Raw genomic sequence first — 22,565 nt, forward strand, 5'->3', positions numbered from 1 at the left:
GGGATCTGTGTCTTTGTCTTTGTCTTGCATTGTGGGGAGCGGTATTGTAGTGGGAGTTAGCGCTCTGCGCTCACTTAACCCGACGGCCTACGAAAACCGAGTTCGATTCCCACTCACAGCTAACGTTTGGACGAAGAGCTTTGCAGCTCACCGGATTCCTCCAGGATAAATAAATAGTCTCATTCTGACGTCGGTGACAAATATCTGAAGCGGTCCTGAGCCACCCCCTCCGCCACCCCCCCTATGCCGACTTCGCCTTAAAAGAGCTGTAGCTGATGCGGTGTGTAAAATAATCCGCATGTGGGAAGACAAAGGTGGCCGAGCGTGGTGTTTACCCTCCCCCCCCTCCACCTCGTGCCGTGTGGGCCATCATAGCTGCTCGCCAACAGCGCTTGTCCCAAAACGTCTGTCCAGGCTGTATGGGGGGGGGGGGGGATCTTTGCCAATCGTGTAATTGTTGCTGGGATGCGGTGCCGGTCCCACCAACCCAGTCGTGCGCCGTGCCAGCCTTAATAGGGGCTCGCTAACAGCACTTGCCCCAACACTCCTATAAAGCCCATAAGGGTATCTGTGCATATATGTGCCTACGTCTGTAGGGAGGTGTGAGATGAGTGGCTGCGTGTCTGTCGCGGCTTTCGCGAATGGGCAGGTGGCTGTAGCATTCGCTGCTGCGTGTCTCAGTCCCTGCTGAGTGTCTCTGTCTCTGCTGCGTGTCTCAGTCTCTGCTGGGTGTCTTTGCTGGGTGTCTCTGTCTCTGCTGGGTGTCTCTGTCTCTGCTGCGTGTCTCAGTCTCTGCTGGGTGTCTCTGCTGGGTGTCTCTGTCTCTGCTGGGTGTCTCTGCTGCGTGTCTCTGTCTCTGCTGGGTGTCTCTGCTGCGTGTCTCAGTCTCTGCTGGGTGTCTCTGCTGGGTGTCTCTGCTGGGTGTCTGTCTCTGCTGGGTGTCTCTGCTGGGTGTCTCTGTCTCTGCTGGGTGTCTCTGCTGGGTGTCTCTGTCTCTGCTGGGTGTCTCTGCTGCGTGTCTCAGTCTCTGCTGGGTGTCTCTGCTGGGTGTCTCTGCTGGGTGTCTGTCTCTGCTGGGTGTCTCTGCTGGGTGTCTCTGTCTCTGCTGGGTGTCTCTGCTGGGTGTCTCTGTCTCTGCTGGGTGTCTCTGCTGGGTGTCTCTGCTGGGTGTCTCTGCTGGGTGTCTCTGTCTCTGCTGGGTGTCTCTGCTGGGTGTCTCTGTCTCTGCTGGGTGTCTCTGCTGGGTGTCTCTGCTGGGTGTCTCTGTCTCTGCTGGGTGTCTCTGCTGGGTGTCTCTGTCTCTGCTGGGTGTCTCTGCTGGGTGTCTCTGTCTCTGCTGGATGTCTCTGCTGGGTGTCTCTGCTGGGTGTCTCTGCTGGGTGTCTCTGTCTCTGCTGGGTGTCTCTGCTGGGTGTCTCTGTCTCTGCTGGGTGTCTCTGCTGGGTGTCTCTGTCTCTGCTGGGTGTCTCTGCTGGGTGTCTCTGTCTCTGCTGGGAATGGCGCAGACAAGAAGGTGGGGTTCACAGGGCGGCGGTGATATTGGATGTGGGTGGTGACGAGGCTTAGAGGAGTGGAGAGGGAGGAGGAGGGATGGATAAGTGGAGGAGGATGGATAGAGAAGTGGAGGGGGAGGAGGAGGGATGGAGCAGTGGAGAGGGAGGAGGAGTAGGAGGTGGGATGGAGCAGTAGAGAGGGAGGAGGAGGAGTAGGAGGAGGAGTAGGAGGAGGAGCAGGAGGAGGGAGTGTTGGTGCGCAGGGGAGTAATGATTCAGGACGAGCACCCGGCTGAGTGAGTCAGGTGGGCGGGTCACGGTGATGCGTCAGGCGGCAGGGAGGGGGGCCTCGTGCTTGTGGCATCGGGTTGGATCGAGTAAGTCGTGGTGGCTGGCCTGGTAAGGGAGGAGTGGGGGATGATAGGTGGGTGGGTGGGTGGGGGAGGGGTGGGGGCGTGTTGCTCGTGGGGGGTCGGGTCGCGGGGAGCTGGGGGGGTAGGGCGGAGAGAGGCCACGTGCAAAGCCGCTTTCGCTTGCACAAAAGTTATGCGGGCGCTCGTAGCGAGCGATCTGCCGTTACTGCGGCAGGTACCTTCCCTTCCGCTGCTGCTGCCGCTGGCGCTGCTCCTTAGCCTGCTCGCCTCAACCCCTTCTGCGGCACCGGCAGCGCTCGCCTCGTCCTCATCATCATCCTCCTCGTCATCATCATCCTCATCATCATCATCCTCCTCGTCATCATCATCCTCAGCGGCGGCGGTCGCAGCCGCGGGACAATTGGCTGCAGCGGTGGCAGCAGCGGCCGCGGTGGCCGGAGGACACGCGGCGTCGGACATCTCACAGTCGGACACGGCCTTCTCGACGCACGACCATCATCACCACCACCACCATCATCATCAGCAGCAGCAGCACGCGGACCGCAGGTCCTGGGATACGCTGCTGTCGAGGTCCCGCCAAGGCCGACCGCCGAGCACGGACTCCCTAGCTCGAACCCAGGACAGCGACTACCTGATCGGCATCCGCAGGCTGCGTCGCCTCTACTGCAACATCGGCATCGGATTCCATCTGCAGATTCAGTCGGACGGGAGAGTGACGGGCGAGCACGGCGAGAATCAATACAGTAAGGTCGCCGGCACACGCGGTGGCGATGGGACGGAGCGGCCTGTCTGTCGGTGGTTGCGCTCGTTGTCTGTTAAGGAGTCGCGATAGTCGTGAATTATTCACGTCGGGGCGAGCCTGCAGAACGAAACGCTCCGTCTCAAGCGATGATTCCAGGAGGATTACCCCCGCTGACTTGCGTCTTGGTGTTGTGATGCGCCGGTCTTGTGTTGGGTGCCTGTGTGCGCGTGTGTGTGCGCGCATGTGCGCGTCTTACACGGCATCCTGTATCAAGTCGCACGTGACAGAGCCACTGCCGTGTGTTGTGTAATGGTCTTGTTGTGAGCTTGCATTTGTGAATTAATCGTCATCGTCGTCATCATCGTCGTCGGCAGTCGTTGAGGTCAGATATGACTCAACCACGATTTTGCGTTGTCGATGTTGCGTGTTTTTTAATTCAATGTCATCGTCAGATACGACCTATCGATCATATATCAACTGCCGCGTGATGTGCTGTGCTGCGTTGGTCTCGTGCGTTTGTGAATTCGCCGTTGTCGTCATCATCGCCGTCAGATATGATCTATCCACTGCTGGATGAACACCCCCCCACACCACCGCTACCACCAAGGCGCGTGCAGCAGTCACCGCGGGGAATGCGTCGAGAGCTTTGATCGCGAATCGTGCCGCTCGACTTCAACGCCGCGTTTTGATTTGTCGCGATAACGCGCGGCATTGTACGATCGGTCGATAATGCGGCGATGAGCGCGCACACACACGCGCACACGTTAGCGTTATTTATTCATTTACGTGCCGTAGAGGAAAGGCACCCGTAGCCGAAACGTCGCCTCTTGTGCACTTGTTCTGCCGCGCTCCTCTTGACGAACGCGTCGAGGTTTCTCCGCGCGGAGTGCGCCTCCCCAGGTAGCCCCCCTCCCGGGTAGCCCCCCTCCGGGTAGCCCCCCCCCCCCCGGGTAGCCCCCCCCCCCCCCCGCTGTTCCGCACACACGCGGCGTGATGCGGACATTCCATCGAGCACCTGCGCACGAGCTGTTCTCATCGTTCCTTCTGCCCCCCCCTCTTTATCTGTCTCTCTGTGTTGCGCCCGTTTTCACACAAAAACAAAGACAACGACCCCTCCCCGTGTAGCCTTAACAGGCTGTTGGGGGCAAGAGCTGTTAGCGAGCACCTATGAAGGCCGGCACAGCACACGAGGGGGTGGGTGGCCAGCACCACGCCCGGCCGCCTTTGTTTACACACGGCACCGGGTTACTCATTTGAGGCCGAGTCTACCTAGGTGGGGAGGCCCTGGACCACCTTCAGATAATCGCCACCGGGTGTTGGCCGTGAGCAGGAATCGAACTCGGGTGGCCAGTTTCGCAGCGTGGCGCGCTAACCGCTACTACCCCACCGCTCCCCACGCGCACACACGCACGCACGCACACATGCACGCACACACGCACACATGCACGCACACACGCACGCACACACGCACACACGCACACACGCACGCACACATGCACGCACACACGCACACACGCACGCACGCACACACGCACGCACACACGCACACATGCACGCACACACGCACGCACACACGCACACACGCACGCACACACGCACACACGCACGCACACACGCACGCACGCACTCGCTCGCTCGCTCCTATCACGCAATCTCTTGCTTTGGGTTGCCACCACGTCCGTTCGTCACGGAACATCGTCATTTCTTCGAGCGAACGCGTCTTGCCCAAACCCCACTTTACGTTTTTTCTATATTTTGAATTCTTTCGTCGATGTTTTTTTTTTTGTGCGCTCAGGGTTTTTGGGGATTTCTGGTTCATGAGCGATGGTAAGAAATGCACGCCCGGTGCGGAGTGAGTGGTATTCTGGTGAGAATGTGTGCAAAATGTTGCACGCGTGCGACTGGAGAATCAGACATGCAGCCGAGTTTCATCAGCAGTCAGGCAGCCGAGTTAAGTCACGAACCACTGTGAGTCAGCCAGTCAACTAGTCAACTGCCACTCAGCCAGCCACTTACTCATTCAACTAGCGAGCTAGTTAACGAGTCAGCTAACCACCCAGTCCAGTCACTCCATCGGTCAATCAGCCAAGCAGACGCTCAGCCACTCAGCCAGCAATAATGAATTACCCACTCAGCCAGTCACTTAGCCAGCTCAAAATTCATCCAGCCATCTTCTTGGTTCTTTCGGTAAAGCCACGTAGACTTTACCGAAAGAACCAAGAAGATGAATCCCTGCAGTCACGAAAGCTTTAAATCGAAATTCATTCAGCCAGTCAGACACTCAATCACCCACTCATCGATCCAGCCAGATAACAAGTTGGTTAGCCACTCATTCAGTCACCCAACCAGCCCCCTAACCAGCAATCCAGCCAGCTAAGCAAGTCACTCCGTTCGGCCACCCACTAAAGCAGCCAAGCAGCTCCAACTCCCGTTCAGCGAAACGCCCTGCGCTTTCTACAGGGCGTTCCTATTAAGGCAGAGGTCCACCTCGTCGCGTAACAAAGTCTCGTGTGCCCTGTTGCTCCTGCGGCTACGAACTCCAAACCACGGCTCATCCAACGTTACCCTGCCCCCCACCTCAATACAAATGCGCCGGTTGTGGGCGCACCTGTAATTGACCGACTCTCAGAGAGAGTCGCTGAACGGATCCACTGCTGGCAACAGAATCTCTCTTGGTTGCTCTTCATAGGCCTTACGAAATGAAGATCCTCTTCGATCATTAACTCATGAAACTCATTAACCGTGTGGGTCAACCCGGGACACACAGCCGAGGTGTGGAGCTACAAGATCAGAGCTGCTTGAGAAGAAGTGTAATAGATGAGGGGTGGGAGGGGGGAGTTTGTGGATCACGAAGAGACCAGAAATGGAGGAGCCGCGACATTTGTCAGGAGGATAACCCTATCCGTACGAATTTATGACGGTAAAAAATGTTTTCTATCCCACGTGAGTTGTGTTTCCGTCACTCGCAGTGCCAGGACCCTGCTGCCAAATAGGCCCTGAGACTCATCGAGACTTCCACGGTTAATTAAATGACTCTTGATGGATTGCTGAGTGTGTATGCGCGCGCGCTCGCAAAGATTGGAATTGCCATCATTGTCATCAATTAGCAGCGACAGAATAACCACCATCATCATCAGCAGCAGCAGCAGCGGAATTATAATCACAACGCTCTAGGCTGGGTCAGTCTAAAGTTTATTTTATTGTAATCGCATCTCTTGCTAGACACCAACGACTATGCTCTCCCCATCAGTGAACAAATTAATTGCCCCCCACCCACCCCCGCCACCACAGCGGACTGTGACGCTGAAGCCAATAGAAAGCGGGTGACGGCTGCTGCTGGCCAATGGAGATGCGCTCTCGTCATATAAAGATAAAAAGATTCCGCGTGTTTGCCTTGCAAACTGGTTCGGGGGCAAGTGCTGTGAGCGAGCACACATTAAGGCCGGGCATTGCACTCGAAGTGTTGTGTTCTGGCCAAACACCACGCCCGGCCGCCTTTGTCTCCCCAGTGCTGATATTGCTGTTGCGTCAAGGTGCACCGTACACACGTGCACGTCTTCCACGTGCCTTTTCCCCACGCCGCGTGGGTCATGGGAGTTGTTTGACCATGCTTCACCACCCAGGTCAATGGTAGTTGACTGAAGGGGGCACCCAGAACCAGTTCAGATATCACTCGCCACTGTTGTTAGCCACGACTGGGAATCGAACTCAGGTCGCCGGATTCATTAGCCGGTGTGCTAGCCATAGTGCCACTCACTGCTCCACCAGGTTACGTACATCCAGATTGTTATCACCAAGCGATGGCCCCAATCGAGAGGGAAGTTACTTCTGCAAGGGAGACCTGGTTTTAAATAAGTAGATTTAAACAGCATAGATTTAAATTGAGACCCACATACTTACATAGAGATCCATATAATTCTACAGGCTCACAGACTTATATACAGACGCATAGACTTGCTGTACATAATAGAGACCAAAGACCTGGGTGGACTCAATGTGAAATAAATTTGGAAAAAAGTGCAGAAAGCCTCACTGCTAAAATAAGAATAGGATGTGCTGTTATGTTCCAGAACTCGTGGAGGAAATTCCACATTCCTATGGAGGGGCCCAGTTTTATCCACAAAGATTCCATATTTAAAGAATCCTGAATGGATGATGAGCTGAATTGACCTCTGACCAGGATGTGAATTCATGACTTCATGATTGTGGTTTGAGGATGATGATGATGATGATGGCTTAGGGACGCCGTCGTCCAGCAGTGGATAGACTAAGACTGATAATGATGATGATGCTGAAGCCTTCATCCAGCATTCAACAGACCACGTGTGACAGTGATCATCATAATCATGATGTTGATGATGGCGATGAAAGGCTTTAATACAGCAGTGGGTAAAGCTGCTGCTGATGATGGCTATGATGTTGATGGTATGAGGAGGTCTTCGTCGAAAATGAATGATGATGATGATGATGATACTCATGGTGATAATGATGGTGATGGCATGGGGAGTGTTACTCGTGATGATACGTATGATGATGATAATGATGGTGATGGCATGGGGAGGCGTTAATCGACAACAACAACGATGATGATGATGATGATGGCACGGCGAGAGCTTCGTAGTCGATGGACAATCGTCACGATGAGCGGTGCCGATGGTGGCCGGTATCGACTGAACATTCAAAAAATACAATTATTGGGTCTTTCGGTAAAGTCACGTAGATAGGTTCAAAGAAAATAACAAAAAAAGCGACGACGTTTCGTTCGCAGAGCCGCTTGTGTTGCGATCGAAACGTGACTTTACCGAAAGACCCAAATAATAAGAATCCTGCAGTCACGAAAGCTTTAAGTCAGGAAGATTTTAGTCGAAAGATTCAAATCCCCACGGGAGACGCATTCGAGCGCCTTTATTGCATCCGCCGGTTGTCTTAATTTAAGATGTGGCAACAACAAAACGCCAAACCGATCTGACTCTAAAGGCATTGGCTGTGACATCGTGAGGAATTGGCCAGGTGCACGTGGCGCCTGATGCGCGAGACCGTCAGCTGCCGGCGCGCGACAGCCCGCGCCTTTGTGACGGCGCGCTTGCCGCCAAGGGGCGGGAGAAGTGGACGTCTTCATCGCCAGACGTGGCTCTGCCTTCGCGCCCTGTTGTGCGGCGGTGTGGCAAAACATGCGGATTTTGTTGTTGTTGTTCTACAACGGAAGCAAAGTGGTGTCTCCAGGGTCTCGGCGTGGGGACACCAATAGACCCCGCGCGCGCGCAAAGAAAAATTCCCCCAAGGTGTTCAATTTGGGTTTCCGCACTCGATGTTGGCTCAGCTCCAGCTGTTGAGAATTAAAATATCGGTTCGAGTGTCGTGCCCCACGAACCTCGCGCGTGGACCAGGGGGTCACTTGAAGAAGAAGAAGAAGAAGGGATCTCGGCGGTAGCTCTGCAGTGGCCACTTCTGTGGGCCCGCTATGTGTCGTGACGACGCGACGCAGACTGCGCATTCGGAATGACATTGTACAGGTGGCAGGGGGGGGGAGGGCCAAAACCCACAAACGATACGTAATTAAATAAGCAGACCAGTAGTTACGTAAACAAACTCAATGTCTGGGCACTTTGACAAGCCAACGGCGCTGGCTGTGAGCTGGTGAAATGAACTCATAAACGTTTTATTTATTTGTCGCGAATTGCTCACCTTTGCACTCCTATCGTTGTTTTGTATTGTTTCCTGTTGTATTTTGATGACCCGCCCCTTACTGGACATCTGTGAAAAGAGCTTCATAGCTTATCGGATTTTTACATGATAAGATACATATTCTGATTCTGCTTTGGTGCCACCGTTGCTGCTGCCGGTCAGTGGCATCGACGGGGGCAGTCAGCAGGTGACCCTGTGCTGAAACTATAAGACGATTTAAAATAAGTAATATTTAGAAAAACTTTTTTCTAAACACGCTTTTATGAAATGTACTAGTAATGGAAGAACTCCACGACTCCAGGAAGTGGCCCCGAAGCTTGCCATAACGTAAGGGACCGTGGCCAATTACAGCCAACGTCAGTTGACCGTGGACAATTAGACCCAAGCCGAAAATCATAAATTAAAAGAATGTTCAAAAATATATATTTGTATTTTTTATGATAGAATATAGTATTGACATTAGAATTACATAAGTATATCAAGTTTGCAGTCGATACCACATTGGGAAGTGGGTTAAAATTGAGTTGCAAGATTTGAGGATACAACAACGACAACAACAACAGGCAGAGTGAGTTAAATGAAAGCGTGTAAAACACATTTATTTGACCAGGTAAGGACAACTGAGCTATATAGCTCTTTTAAACAAGTGACCTGGCGACAAATGAGAGCTCAACCAAGTGGCTAGTCATCACGTGGACATTTATAGCAGACCAAATTACCCTCAACGCATTTTGATTCTAAATGTGGAGGGGGGGGAACCGGAGGAGCCGGAGAACAGTTCACGCGACCACGGAGAGAGAGACGCCGCAAACTCCAAATAGACAGCAGCAGGCGTCAGGGTCGGGATCGAACCCACGACCTCCTGCATACCAAGCGAGGTAGCTAACATCTCACCACCCGCGGCGCCCCACCGTTTAGTCCGCTCCGCGGCTGCAGGTGGGACCGCCTTTTATCTTCCACACCGCGAGATAAATAATCCACCGAGCACCTGCCGCACATGAACCGATTTCATCGCTCCATCTCCTTTGTGGTGGTAATCCATTATCCAGCTGCCACGACCCCTTACTCGCCACGTGTCCTCCTCTTCTCGGTCCACTTCTCGCTGACCATTTCAATGACGTCATGCAGCTTGCGTCCATTCTCTCGGTTCACGCGTTCCCCAATTTGGCTCCCGGTGTAAAGCCCAAGCAGCGCTGTCCCTGGGGTACGACGATTGGGGGCGACCGCCCCGGGCCCCGCACTATATGGCGGGGGGGGCGGGGGGGGGCGTGGGGGGGGCGGGCTTCATCGTCACGGTGTCAGATGGAACTCTTTCGGTTTAGTTTGAAGGCGATGGGGGTGGGGTGGGGGCACACGATGGGATTTGCCCCGGACCCCGGACCCCCTATGGACGGCCCCTGAGTCCAAGCGTTATTTTCTCCACCGCTTCTTTTCGCACCTTTTCAGAGGTTTGCCGCGACGGCCGTGCGACGATTCTCCGTGGTCCGGGAGTTTTGCGGGGAAGCGAGAAGCCGGGAGAGGCTTCGGCTTGTTCACGATGAGGGCCGCCCGACGTCCGACGTTTCGCTCTTGCGAGCGTCTGCAGGACTACATAGAAGCAGGGGCTTAATTTCAGCTGGGTCTGTCCGGGTTTGGCGGACCCGATTATATTATTGCCGCACGCGGCACACCACATCCATCACACCTGCTGTGCTGACCGTGCATGCCTTGACACGTCACACCTACTCCACTCTACCGCTGATCAGAAACAAACGATGTCCTGGTAATCCCAATAACAATAGCACTAGAATGCCCTTCATGTAACAAAGAGAAGCTCGTTTTAGGAGGGTTCTGCTTCAGTTTGGATGTTTGGTCATGAATCCCATTACACTGGTCAACAAAAAAAAAACATCATTTTCTGGGCTGGACTTTTGCAGCTGTTTTAGACTAATTTCAGGGTGCTGATTCCAAATCTGATCTCAGATTTGCTCTATCACATCTCATTCTATGCTATCGGCATACCCCATTTTCATTGATTTTACCCGAAATTAACTCTGTCACTTATGATTGCAAGTTGTTGCGAGTCAGTGACTGCTTTAGTGTTAAAATATGGTGCTAGATTTTTAGGATAGTGTGTTTATAATATCATTTTATGTAGATATCCACATTTTTTAAATATTTTTCTTCCGCAGTTTTTATTGAAAATGCAATATTTGATATCTCAAAGACCTCATGTGATAGACAAAAACTGATGCCAGATTTGGAATCAGCACCCCAAAATTACATTAAACCCGTTGGAATACCTTATGCCAGAAAAAGTGTGTTGACCAGTGTGATTATTGAGACTTTAGATTCGTTGGGGGAGGAAATCGTGAACGTGGTTGACACCAAAAGCTGCACAAATGCAGTCAAGAATCAATTGATGTCCTGCCACCATCTGGCTACCTGACAACCTACCCACCCACATACCGACCTTTAAACCCTCTGACAGATCTACCCACCTAACCATCCACCTACCCACTTACCCATCTATCCACCCACCCACATGCCCACCCACATACCTACCAATATAGCCACCCGGCCACCAAGATACCCACATATCTACCCAACTAACCGCCCATCTTCTCACCTATCTACCAATCCATCTACCTGCCTACTCACCAAAATTCCCACCTACCGATTTGCCCAGCAAACCAAAGACCAATGATCCTCCGTATAGCCTCGGTAGACTGTTGTTGCAAGTGCTGTTAGCGAGTAGCAACTATGAAGGCCGGCAAGGCGCACGAGGGGGGTGGGTGGCCAACACTACGCCCGGCCGTCTTTGTCTCCCCAGAGGCGACGTTTGACACACCGCATCAGGTATTCGTTTGAGGCTGAATCGTCCTCACCACCCACTCACCTACCTACCGTGGGGGGGGGGGGGTGCTTGTAGTACCAGGTGTTGTAGTATCAGGTAGGCAATGGGGGGGAGGGGGAGGCAGATAACCATTCCCTAGCAAGCTCTGCCCTGTGCAGCACCTCTTCCCCCACCACACCGCTTGCTCTGTGCAGTTCATCACCGATCTTCACCGGAATATTTCGCTGCGTAATCTTGGCCAGTGCGCGCGTGTAACCCGCCACGGCACGCGGAGCCGCGTAGTCGTGTGGACACCGGCCACGAAGAGGACGAGGCAAGAGGCCTACGGTGCGCGCAGAAGCACGGGGAGACGCGCGCTTGGGATGAAGATTTTGCTGTTTTTTTCCCCGGATTTTTCTGTTTGCGCGTAGTCACTTTAAGATGTTCTTTGTTCATGTTTTTGTTTGTTGCGGTTGCGCCCGAGTCAAGAGCGGCATGGCTCACAGGGCTATACCTAATCAATTAAACTGAAAAATGACACTGAGAGGGGAAGAGCGAGCGGGACACGTGGAGCAGCGAACCTCTGCGGGTTAATGGCGTAATTTGGTGGTTGATCGTGTAGAAGGGTGGGCTTGGGCAGGGATGATGGTCGGTTGGGCAAGACTAAAGAAGGAGCGGTAGCTAAGGGAGGGAACTCGTCCAGGGGATCCGCCTGCTGTGGAGATGGAGCAATGAGCGCGGCCCGTTTGCAGGCGCTCGCGCGGACTGTTGCATCACAGGGTTGTGAAAGATAGCGACAGAGGCCTTCATCCAGCAGTGGATTGATAATGGCTCGTGGTGATGATGATGGTGATGATGATGATGATAAGGAGGTGGAGTTTCTATCTCTCTGCAGTAACATTTCGCTCCGGTGACTAAATCTGTTGCGGCGACGCACGCCTGCGATCCGGTGCTTTTGGAGGCGAGGGTTGGCGGATCGGGCGGAGTTTCTTTTTGAATGTGTGGAACTCCATCACCCGCTCGGGGTGACAAGATGGCGAGGAGAAGGTGGCGGTACGGCAAGCGGGATCGTGAAGCCGTCTGTATTGGGGGCGAGGAGAGGGCGGCGGTACGGCAAGCGGGATCGTGAAGCCGTCTGTATTTGGGGGCGAGGAGAAGGTGGCGGTACGGCAAGCGGGATCGTGAAGCCGTCTGTATTGGGGGGCGAGGAGAGGGCGGCGGTACGGCAAGCGGGATCGTGAAGCCGTCTGTATTGGGGGGCGAGGAGAGGGCGGCGGTACGGCAAGCGGGATCGTGAAGCCGTCTGTATTTGGGGGCGAGGAGAAGGTGGCGGTACGGCAAGCGGGATCGTGAAGCCGTCTGTATTGGGGGGCGAGGAGAGGGGCGGCGTTTCCGCCGTTCCGCTCGGGTTTCTTACCGCTCGAGAACGCTTCGTACGACGTCAAGTGGAACTGGTCTAACGTCCCAGCGCTGCAGGGCCCTCCTGAGAGGGAGTCTCTGAGACTCGGAAGGTCACGAGTTCGACTACTGATTGGGGGTGGGGGGGCGGTCGACTCTGGCCATTCTCCCACTCGGGGTTTATCAAATGAGCTCCACTGATGTGGGAAGTCGTCAGTGGTCATCCTGTGGATATACTCGTCCCCTCGATAGGAATGTGGAATTTCCCCCCCCCCCCCCACCGCTCACTCGCTGTGTTTGTTGAACTTCTTTCGCGCCGTACGTAGCCAACCGTGCTAATCGGGAGACACATTTAAAGGGGGCCACATTTCATCATCTTATAGCCGAGTTCAACCCCATTGGGGTTTGCCCTGGGCCCCGTGAGCGTGAGTGAGTGCGGGGAGGGAGCGAGATGGACCGTGGCGCCACGGAGCCCGCGATGGATGGCGGCCGGCAGGAGACCTTCGCTTAGGGGCCGTCCATAAATGACGTCGCGCACCTAGGGGGGGGGGAGGTCAGACATTTGTGACGATGTGTGACAAGGGGGGGGGGGGGGGGGCTTAAGAAATGTGACGTCACATAAAAATGCGCAACTTTAAATAAATATAGACAACACGTTCTACTTAATTAAATAGACTTTTTAAACAAATGTTTTCTCCTACAACATTGATTGTCCATTTTCCTCATCTACCCCCTCCCCTCCCACTCCTTCCGCGTCCCTCCCCTCTAGCCCTTTCGTGATCCCCAAGTCGCCCCTCTCGCGCTGCTGCCACTCGCTCCTCAACACCTTGCAGCGTGCCCCTCCCCTTGCCAACTACGTCATCCCATTCCGTGTCACGCGCCTTGAGTGAAGACGCTCTATGAATATACAATTAGATGAGACAGACCACGTGTCAAGACAATGACAGGAATGATTGCGATGATGATGACGATGATGATGACGACGACCATGATGAAGATGACGATGATGACTAATGATGATGACGATGATGACGACAATGATGATGACGACAATGATGATGACGATGATGATGAAGATGATGACGACGATGATGATGACAATGATGATGACGACAATGATGATGACTATGATGATGACGACGACGACGATGATGACGACGATGATGAAGATGATGACGACGATGATGACGATGATGACGACGATGAAGACGATGATGATGATGACGACGATGAAGATGACGATGATGACGATGACGATGATGACGATGACGACGACGACGATGATGACGACGATGATGACGATGATGACGACGACGACGATGATGATGACGACGATGGTGATGATGACGATGATGATGACGATGACCCGCGAGCTCACGCCAACCTGCCCCCTGTGCATGACGGTAACGCCGTGGCCGCAGGTCTCCTGGAGATCGCCACGGTGGAGCGAGGGGTCGTGAGCCTCTACGGGGTCAAGGCCGGCCTCTTCATCGCCATGAGTAACAAGGGGAAGCTGTACGCATCGGTGAGTCCGCGGCCTGCTCACCTGGCTCACCCCTCTTGCCCTCCTCACCCCCCTCCCTCGCTGCTGGGCCCCCCTTTAAATTTCTCGGAGTCAAGTCGACACGCGTTGGCGCGACCGAGCGATGCGCGTCACATCCATTCCCGTAGAGCTGCTTTGTTGGCAGTCTCGTCCTTCCCCCGCACGGCCGATTAGCACGGTCGGCTACGTACGGTGCGAAAGAAGCCCAACATAAACACACAAATACACACACACATACATACACACACATACATACACACACACATACATACACACATACATACACACATATACGCACATACATGCACACACATACACACACACATACACACACACGCACACACGCACATACACACACACGCACACACATACACACATACACACGCATACATACACACACATACATACACACATACACACACACATACACACACATACACACACACATACACACATATACACACACACATATACACACACATACACACACACACACATACACACGCACACACATACACACATACACACACATGCACACACATGCACACACACATACATACACACATACACACACACATGCACACGCACACACACAGGCGCGAGCTCCCCGAGCAGAATGCGCGCGACAGGCACAACGCAGGTCGCGTCGTCACTCATTCTGTTCGGGCGGCTAACATTTGTTTAAAGTTTGCTTAACACATTGACCTTGTCGTGTCGTGCCCCCCACCACCACCACCACTCCTCCGCTAAAAACAAGAATGGGGGGGGGGGGGGGGGTGGCGGATGGGGCTGCTTGTACGCCATCCATTGCGCCAAGGGTTGCATTTCTCGCTGAATGTTGTCCGCGACGCTGGAGGAGTGGACGGCACGCGGCTCGTAGCGACAGTCGTGAGCGAGGCGCCTCTTGGTCGATGCGGTCTGCCGGGCGCGGAAATATTTTCCGGGCCAGCAAGGCCGGACACGCGCCGTGCGTATGGACGTCTGTGAAGAAAGAGCTTTGATGGCTCATGGGATTCATCCCGTCTAATTGAAGATGTAGTCCATTTCGATTTAAAGCTTTCGTGACTGCAGGGATTCACCTTCTTGGTTCTTTCGGTAAAGTCACGTAGAATGGAAACAATAAAAATGATAAAATAAAACATAATAAAATAATTCTCACGACGTTTCGGCCACAACGCAAGCAGCCGTCATCAGGTGAAGACCAGGTCTGTCGGGGAGAGAGACCTGGTCTGCTAGCGTTGTGGCCGAAACGTCGTGAGAATTATTTTATTATGTTTTAGTTTATTATTTTAATTGTTTCCATTTTACGTGACTTTACCGAAAGAACCAAGAAGATGTAGTCCATTCATTGGGAGCGCTCACAGAAAGAAGAGAATCTCCGTCGGTGTCGCGGAGCACGTTGCGCGGAAGGAGATCTCACAGAGCTGCTCATGAGATCACATCCAGTGACGGCTCTAATCCGCACACGATGGGGTTGAGGTTTCCCATCACACGCTCCCCGGCACAGAGAAATGATTCTCGCGCGGCAGTCAAACTAGTTTCTTTATTATTCTATTCTCTCAGTCAAATTAATGTATACAAATTCGGTGGAAAGTCAAATTATAATTTAGTTTTGTTTTTATTCTGACAAGGGCCCGACACAGAACGCTAGCAATTAGCCGAGAAGGGGGCACCGAAATTCCGCAGGCAGGAGCCCGAAGCGCCGTGCTCACAAATTATTCTGTTTTAAAACCTCACATTACGCGGGGGTGGGGGTGGCAGCAGTGGGGGCTGGGGTGCAGTCATTGGTGACCGCGCTGAGACCATTAAATCGCTCCACTCAAGAACCCCGTTTCATCACGGGCGGCTGAAACTCGGATTCAAACCGGTTGTCCCTGACCCCCCTGAAACCGCCCGGCCAGCTCAGGTTCCAAAAACACCCGCACAGCCAACGTATCCCACACACAGCGTCGGTGTGCGTCGACAGGACACGAGAGAGGTCCGCTTTACGAGCTGTTTCCCTGCGTAAGGCAGCGACGACGATTGCGGTTGTAAATCAGGTCGTGCAAAGAGCCGACACAAGCTGCCGGGGGGGCAAGGGATCGCGAGCGAGGTGCGCTTACAAAGGTCGAAACAGCGGAAGGTTTGGGCCGGAGCCGCGCCGTCTTTGTCTTTCACCCCCGCGCCGGCGTTTTCACACACGGCGTCGGGTTTACTCGTTCGAGGCTGTGCCGACCTAGGGGAGGCCCAGGACAGGGTTCAGGCATTCGCCACTGATGTTCTCTCCCACCCCCAACGTATAGCCTAAACATAATGTAGGGGCAAGTCCTATTCGCGAGCATCTATGAAGGCCGGCACAGCACACGAGGGGTTGGGTGGCCAGAACCATTACCAGTCACCTTTGTCTCCCGAGTCGACCTAGGGGAGGCCCAGGATAGGGTTCAGGCATTCGCCACTGATGTTCTAACCCACCCCCCACGTATAGCCTAAACATAATGTAGGGGCAAGTCCTATTCGCGAGCACCTATGAAGGCCGGCACAGCACACGAGGGGTTGGGTGGCCAGCACCACTACCAGTCACCTTTGTCTCCCGAGTCGACCTAGGGAAGGCCCAGACCCGGTTCAGATAATCGTCATCAGGTGTTGGCCGTGAGCGGGAATCGAACTCGGGTCGCCGGGTTCGTAGCGCAGCGCGCTAACCACCGCACTACCGCTCCACGCACATACACGCACGCCCTTACACGCTGATTTTCACCTGTAATTGTGCCCTAATAATAACCTGTGTCTCCACCGCGTTGCGCAAATACGCGGCTTCAGCCCTTGCCTGCCACATGCGAGCAAAGCACTCGGGCTAAACCTCGTCATTACCGCCCGTCTCACTCTCTGTGCGTCTGCGCGATGCCTCTCTGCCTGCCTGCGTGTCGCCACACGTTCTTAATGCTGCCATGTGCGTATTTAATAACCATTGCGTGCGTGATGTAATTTAAATAGGTTATACATATACGTGCGTGCATGCACGTGTGTGTGTTGGGGGGGGGGGTCGGTGGAGGAGGGGGAGCAGTGGCGCAACGGTTAGATCACTGCAGCACCAACCCAGCGACCAGATTTTGAGTCTAGGCCACACGGCTAACGTCAGTGGCGAGTTAATAGCTACACCTCTCCCGAACAGTGTGGCGACAAACACCCTCGAGTGGGGCTCTCCAAGATCTGTCTCCCGTTAAGGCCCTATCGCCAGCAGTGGCGAGAGCCAAGGCATTGCAGGGCTGCACCTTGACAGCTATCTGCCCCCCTCTCTCTATTTAAGGCCTCGACACAGAGGCGTCGTTTTTCTGTGTGACTATGTGTTTGTCTCTCTCTGTGTCTCTGTGTTATCTCTGTCTGCTTACGTGTCTGTCTATGTGTCTCCTGTTCTGTGTTTAATCTCTCTCTTAAATTTAGCAATCTTTGGAAGAACGTAATCAACCAGGTAGGGTGCTAACTGTTATGTTAGCCGACTGTCTGTGTTGTATTACATTATATTGCTAAGTTTACTAGGTTTTGTTTTCTCTTTCATTTGTACCTGATGATGATTGCTTGTGTTGCAATCGAAACGTCGTATACTATTATTTCTTATTTTCTCTTTCTACGTGACTTTACCGAAAGAACCAAAGAGTAGCTCTGTGTATGTTTGCAAATATCAGCCTCTTTGCAATTCCCTCCATGAAGCAAGCCAGTAAAGCATCCACTCAGTAACTTACCAGGCCACCCAGTCACACTCAGCCACACGCTCGTCGACAAAAAAAAAGGAATTTTGCAAGCAAGATCAGACACCGTTTGCCTCTTTGTGATGTGCGTGACCAGGAATTGAACCGAGGCGGCTGTGATTTTAGAGCCAGTATAGACGGGTGACCTCGGGCATCAGGAAACTTGCGCTGACACAGCTGAGGACCTGGGTTCGAGGCCGGGTTTTCAGCCGCGCTTGTTCGCGCCCGGGCTCCTCAAGGGGTAGCGAGCTGATGGTCTCAGCTCAGTCACGAATGCCTGCACACACGGCAAAAAAAAAACCCCAACAAATTATAATTGGATTTTCATGAGTAAGATTTTATAATTTTCATTTGATTGGCATACGAGGGACACTCTAGGCAGTGCGCTTAAAAGGTGTGACCGTATTGTGGTGAAATAAGCAGTTCTGTGATGCCATCTTCCAGGGCCAATTCTGGCGCATTGGCCATTCTTCACAGCGCGTGTATATATTGGAGATTGGCAGACTCGTCTCTTGCATTGTGTAACTGTGCAAAAAGCAAACACAGACAGAGCGACAGGTGGACGAACGGCTGTCTAACGGGGCCTCCATTGGACGGGCGGACTGGCTGATTAGTTTACCTTTCTTGTACTGTGCACCACTGTCCTGTGTCTGTATTGTTTGTTTTTGTAATGTTCCTACCCGCCCACACTGGACATGTGTACAAGAAAATAGCTTCATAGCTCATCGGATTCCTCGAGTAGCAACACATATTCTGATTCTGTAATCGCCTGATGAGGTCTGCAGACAATGAACTGACAAACCGGCCTCTGATCATTTCTTTAAGAGAGCAGATCGACAGAGCAGCCTCTCGAATGCGTCGTTACACAATACCAGAGAGAGAGGGAGAGGGAGCCAGACAGACAGACAAAGCGTTCGCTGATGGGGGGGGTGGGGGGTGGGGGGAGGTCTCCGGATGGTGACAGCTTGAGAGAGAAAGAGAGAGCGAAAGAGAGACGCCGTCCGTCCGATCTCATCGTCGCCACCGCCACGTACGCGGGCGCAACATCTCCCGCGTTGACCTCGCCCTCGGTGAACGCGCTGCGGTCACTCACCCGTACGAGAGAGGCACGGAACGCGCGCCTGTCGCTTCGCCCCAGCGTCACGACGGGCGCACGCTCGTAGTAGTAGTCGTAGTAGTAGTCGTAGTAGTAATAATGAGTGAATGGCAGAACAGAATTGCTCGCGAGCAAACGGCGGCTGAACGCGCGGCACTCCACTCCCGCGTGCACGCGGAGTGAGCGATCCGGTTTCTTCTGGGAGCACGAGAGAGTGCGTGCGAGTGTGAGTGTTGTGAGTGTGTGTTAGTGAGCGAGTCGGGAGCGGTGGTGGAGCGGTGAGCGCGCTGCGAACCCGATTACCGCTCGTGGCCAACACGCGGTGACGATTATCTGAGCCGATCGTGGGCCTCCCCTAGGTTGACTCAGCCTCAAATTAGCACCTGGTGCGGTGTGTTAAACATCGCCACTGGGGAGACAAAGGCGACCGGGCGTGGTGTTGACCACCAACCCCCGTGTGTGCCTTTCCGGCCTTCATAGGTGCTCGCTAACAGCACTTGCCCCAACAGTCTGTTACAGGATATATGGGGGATCTTTGTCTTTGAGTGTGTTTGTGAGCGTGCGGAGGGCTATTGTAGCAGATAGCCCGCTACGCTTGTGAACATCGCGACCCGAGTAGGATTCCCGCTCACAGTCAACACCAGTGACGATGATCTGAGCCTCCTCTAGGTCGACTCAGCCTTAAATAAGTACCTGGTGCCATTTTTACGTGAACATCGCCACTGGGGTGACAGAAGTGGCCTGGAGTGGAGCTGGCCACCCACCCTCTCGTATCCCAGTCGGCCTTCAGAGGTGCTCGCTAAGCACTCGCCCGAACAGTCTGTTAAGGCTATGAGGTGGGGTGGGGGTGGGTCTTTGTATGTGAGCGTGACAATGTCCGTCACTGTGAGTGAGGTTGTTTCTGAGTGACAGTGCATTTGTGTTTAGGTGTGAGCGTGAGTTCAAGTGTGCCACTTTGTAAATATAAAACTTCCCCGTAGAAGTGGTTCAATCTTAATTTTAGAACTTTCGTGACTGCAGGAATTATTCTTTGGTTCTTTCGGTTAAGTCACGTCTAAAGATAAAATAATAAATTAAATTAAATAACCACTTCTACGGGGAAGTTTTAAGCTTATCATTTTTTTTCTCTCTTCTCTCTGCCTGTGTCCTCTCTTTGGAATGTTCACACTTAAATTCTAACTTAGCAATCTTTGAAATATGTAATCAACCAGGCTATGCGTTACTTGTGTGTTGACCGACCCTCTGTGTTGTTTTACATTACATTTCGATATTTTACTAGGTTATTGAATTTTAGTTTGTCCTTCTCCTGATTTTCAGGCTTGCTTGCCGTGTCATCGCACTTGCAGCACCTTGTTTTCGGTTGTCCACTCATTGATATGCAAATGTTTTCTCTAACCCCCTCCCTCTCTTTGCCTCCTCCCCCCTCTGTCTATTTAAGGCCACCCCACAGAGATGATCACTCCTCTTTGTTACCTGTGTTGCCCTCTCTATGTATCTTGGTGATATCTGTCTGCTAATATGTCTGTCTATAGTTTTCTGGTTAGATTTTATGTCGCTATTTCATTATACCTGATGATGATTGCTTGTGTTGCAATCGAAACGTCGTATGCTATTATTTAATTTAATTTATTATTTTATCTTTAGACGTGACTTAACCGACAGAACCAAATAATATGTATGTTGAACTTCTATCGCGCCGCACGTAGCCAACCGTGTTAATCGGAGATGCAGGTTCAACGTCTGCCACGTCTGCCGTTGCGATGTAAACATCGCCAGGCCGATGCGCACATCTCCTTCATGAATGTAAAATGAGAGACACAATCCGCAGTGGTGTCGTGCGAGTGGGGCCATGCAACAACTCTGGACCACGTAGGACACCCATGGAGACACACAGAGATACATGGAGACTCATAGAGATACGTAGAGAAGCATAGAGATACAAGAGATACATTAAAGACAACCCACAGTGGGGCGATTGTGGCCATGCACCCGAAACTATGTTGCTGAGGAACAGCAACACGACACGAACTCCACGACACGAACTCCACGACACGAACTCCACGACACGAACTCCACGACACGAACTCCACGACACGAACTCCACGACACGAACTCCACGACACGAACTCCACGACACGAACTCCACGACACGAACTCCACGACACGAACTCCACGACACGAACTCCACGACACGAACTCCACGACACGAACTCCACGACACGAACTCCACGACACGAACTCCACGACACGAACTCCACGACACGAACTCCACTACACAAACTCCACGACACGAACTCCACGACACGAACTCCACGACACGAACTCCACGACACAAACTCCACGACACGAACTCCACGACACGAACTCCACTACACAAACTCCACGACACGAACTCCACGACACAAACTCCACTACACAAACTCCACGACACAAACTCCACGACACAAACTCCACTACACAAACTCCACGACACAAACTCCACGACACGAACTCCACGACACAAACTCCACGACACGAACTCCACGACACAAACTCCACGACACGAACTCCCCTACACAAACTCCACGACACGAACGATTCTAGATTTGAAGCTTTCGTGACTGCAAGGATTCATACTCTTAGTTTTTTCGGTAAAGTCACGTAGGTAAAATTTTTAAATTAAAATTAATAAAAGTCAAATAATAAAATTCACGACGTTTCGGAGGCAACACAAGTCTCCCTCATCAGGTGGGACCGTCACAGCCAGATTTGCTGTATCACTTGATACAGCAAATCCACGACACGAACTCTTCTCTACAGAAGCCCTCTTGGTCGTGGCGAGCAGCAGACCTCGACACTGCCATTCAGCCGCTGGATGTGTTTGCCACCATCGTTCGCAAGACTCGAATCGCTGGCCACTAGTGCCGGATTAAGTTAGTGCGGGGCCTGTAGCATATGTTATATAGGGGCCCTAAATAAAATAAAAAACACGTAAATATTAAAACACAATTTTTTAACTTGCATAGTAAAGTAATTGTAGTTTTTCATTTGCGACACAGCCAGGTAATACGACAAATCGCTAACCTTGAACACCCAGTCGTTCATAAAAGTCGAAGGCACTATAGTGCTATAGTAATGGAGCAAGTGCAGAATCACTGAACTGGAATTGATAGCTTGAAAGCATTTAGCGCGGGGCCCTTGAAAGTGCGGGGCCCGTAGCTACATATGTAGCTACTTGTGTAGCTACTTGTGTAGCTACTCGTGCTACTAGGATAGTCGGGCACTGCTGGCCACCCCTGCTCCGGTGTCGAACCCTTCAGAATTGTCTCACAGCGTGCGGACGCTGCTGTGGAATCGTCGTTCACGCATCACGCCAAGACCCCTCTCTCTCTCTCTTCCCACCGCTGATTCACCTCCCCCCCCACCCCCAATCCTCTCCCCCGACTCCGCTTTCTCACGTCAGCGATCGGGTTTCCTACAGTGCACCCTGGCCGCATGCCTGTTTAATTGAGCGTTCGTTAATTGGCTGCCGCACAATGAATGGCACACGCGGTTGGCGGCCGACCGCGACTCCATCGTGACCAAATGAACGTTTTAGAAGTTGCATTCGCTTTGTTTCGCGAGCCGACGGTCGTGATGAATTAAAAAAAAGATAACACCGTGAATCACGTTCATTCATCCCTTGGTCAATCCACCGCTAGATGAAGGCCTGTCGCCG

The 22,565-nt window shown here is 52.7% G+C and overlaps 1 protein-coding gene across 1 annotated transcript in view; it reads left to right on the forward strand.

The window, feature by feature from the left end:
- Positions 1-2,039: 2,039 nt before the first annotated feature.
- Positions 2,040-22,565, forward strand: part of LOC133347953 (fibroblast growth factor 4A-like) — a 29,436-nt gene continuing 8,910 nt past the window's right edge. The window contains exons 1-2 of the mRNA XM_061560718.1: positions 2,040-2,610; positions 13,929-14,032. Of these exons, the coding sequence (XP_061416702.1) occupies positions 2,040-2,610; positions 13,929-14,032 (675 nt within the window). The remainder of the gene's footprint in view (positions 2,611-13,928; positions 14,033-22,565) is intronic.

Source organism: Lethenteron reissneri, chromosome 26 (genome assembly GCF_015708825.2).
Source record: "Lethenteron reissneri isolate LAM-NWPU_2019-01 chromosome 26, ASM1570882v1, whole genome shotgun sequence".
Lineage (NCBI taxonomy): Eukaryota > Metazoa > Chordata > Hyperoartia > Petromyzontiformes > Petromyzontidae > Lethenteron > Lethenteron reissneri.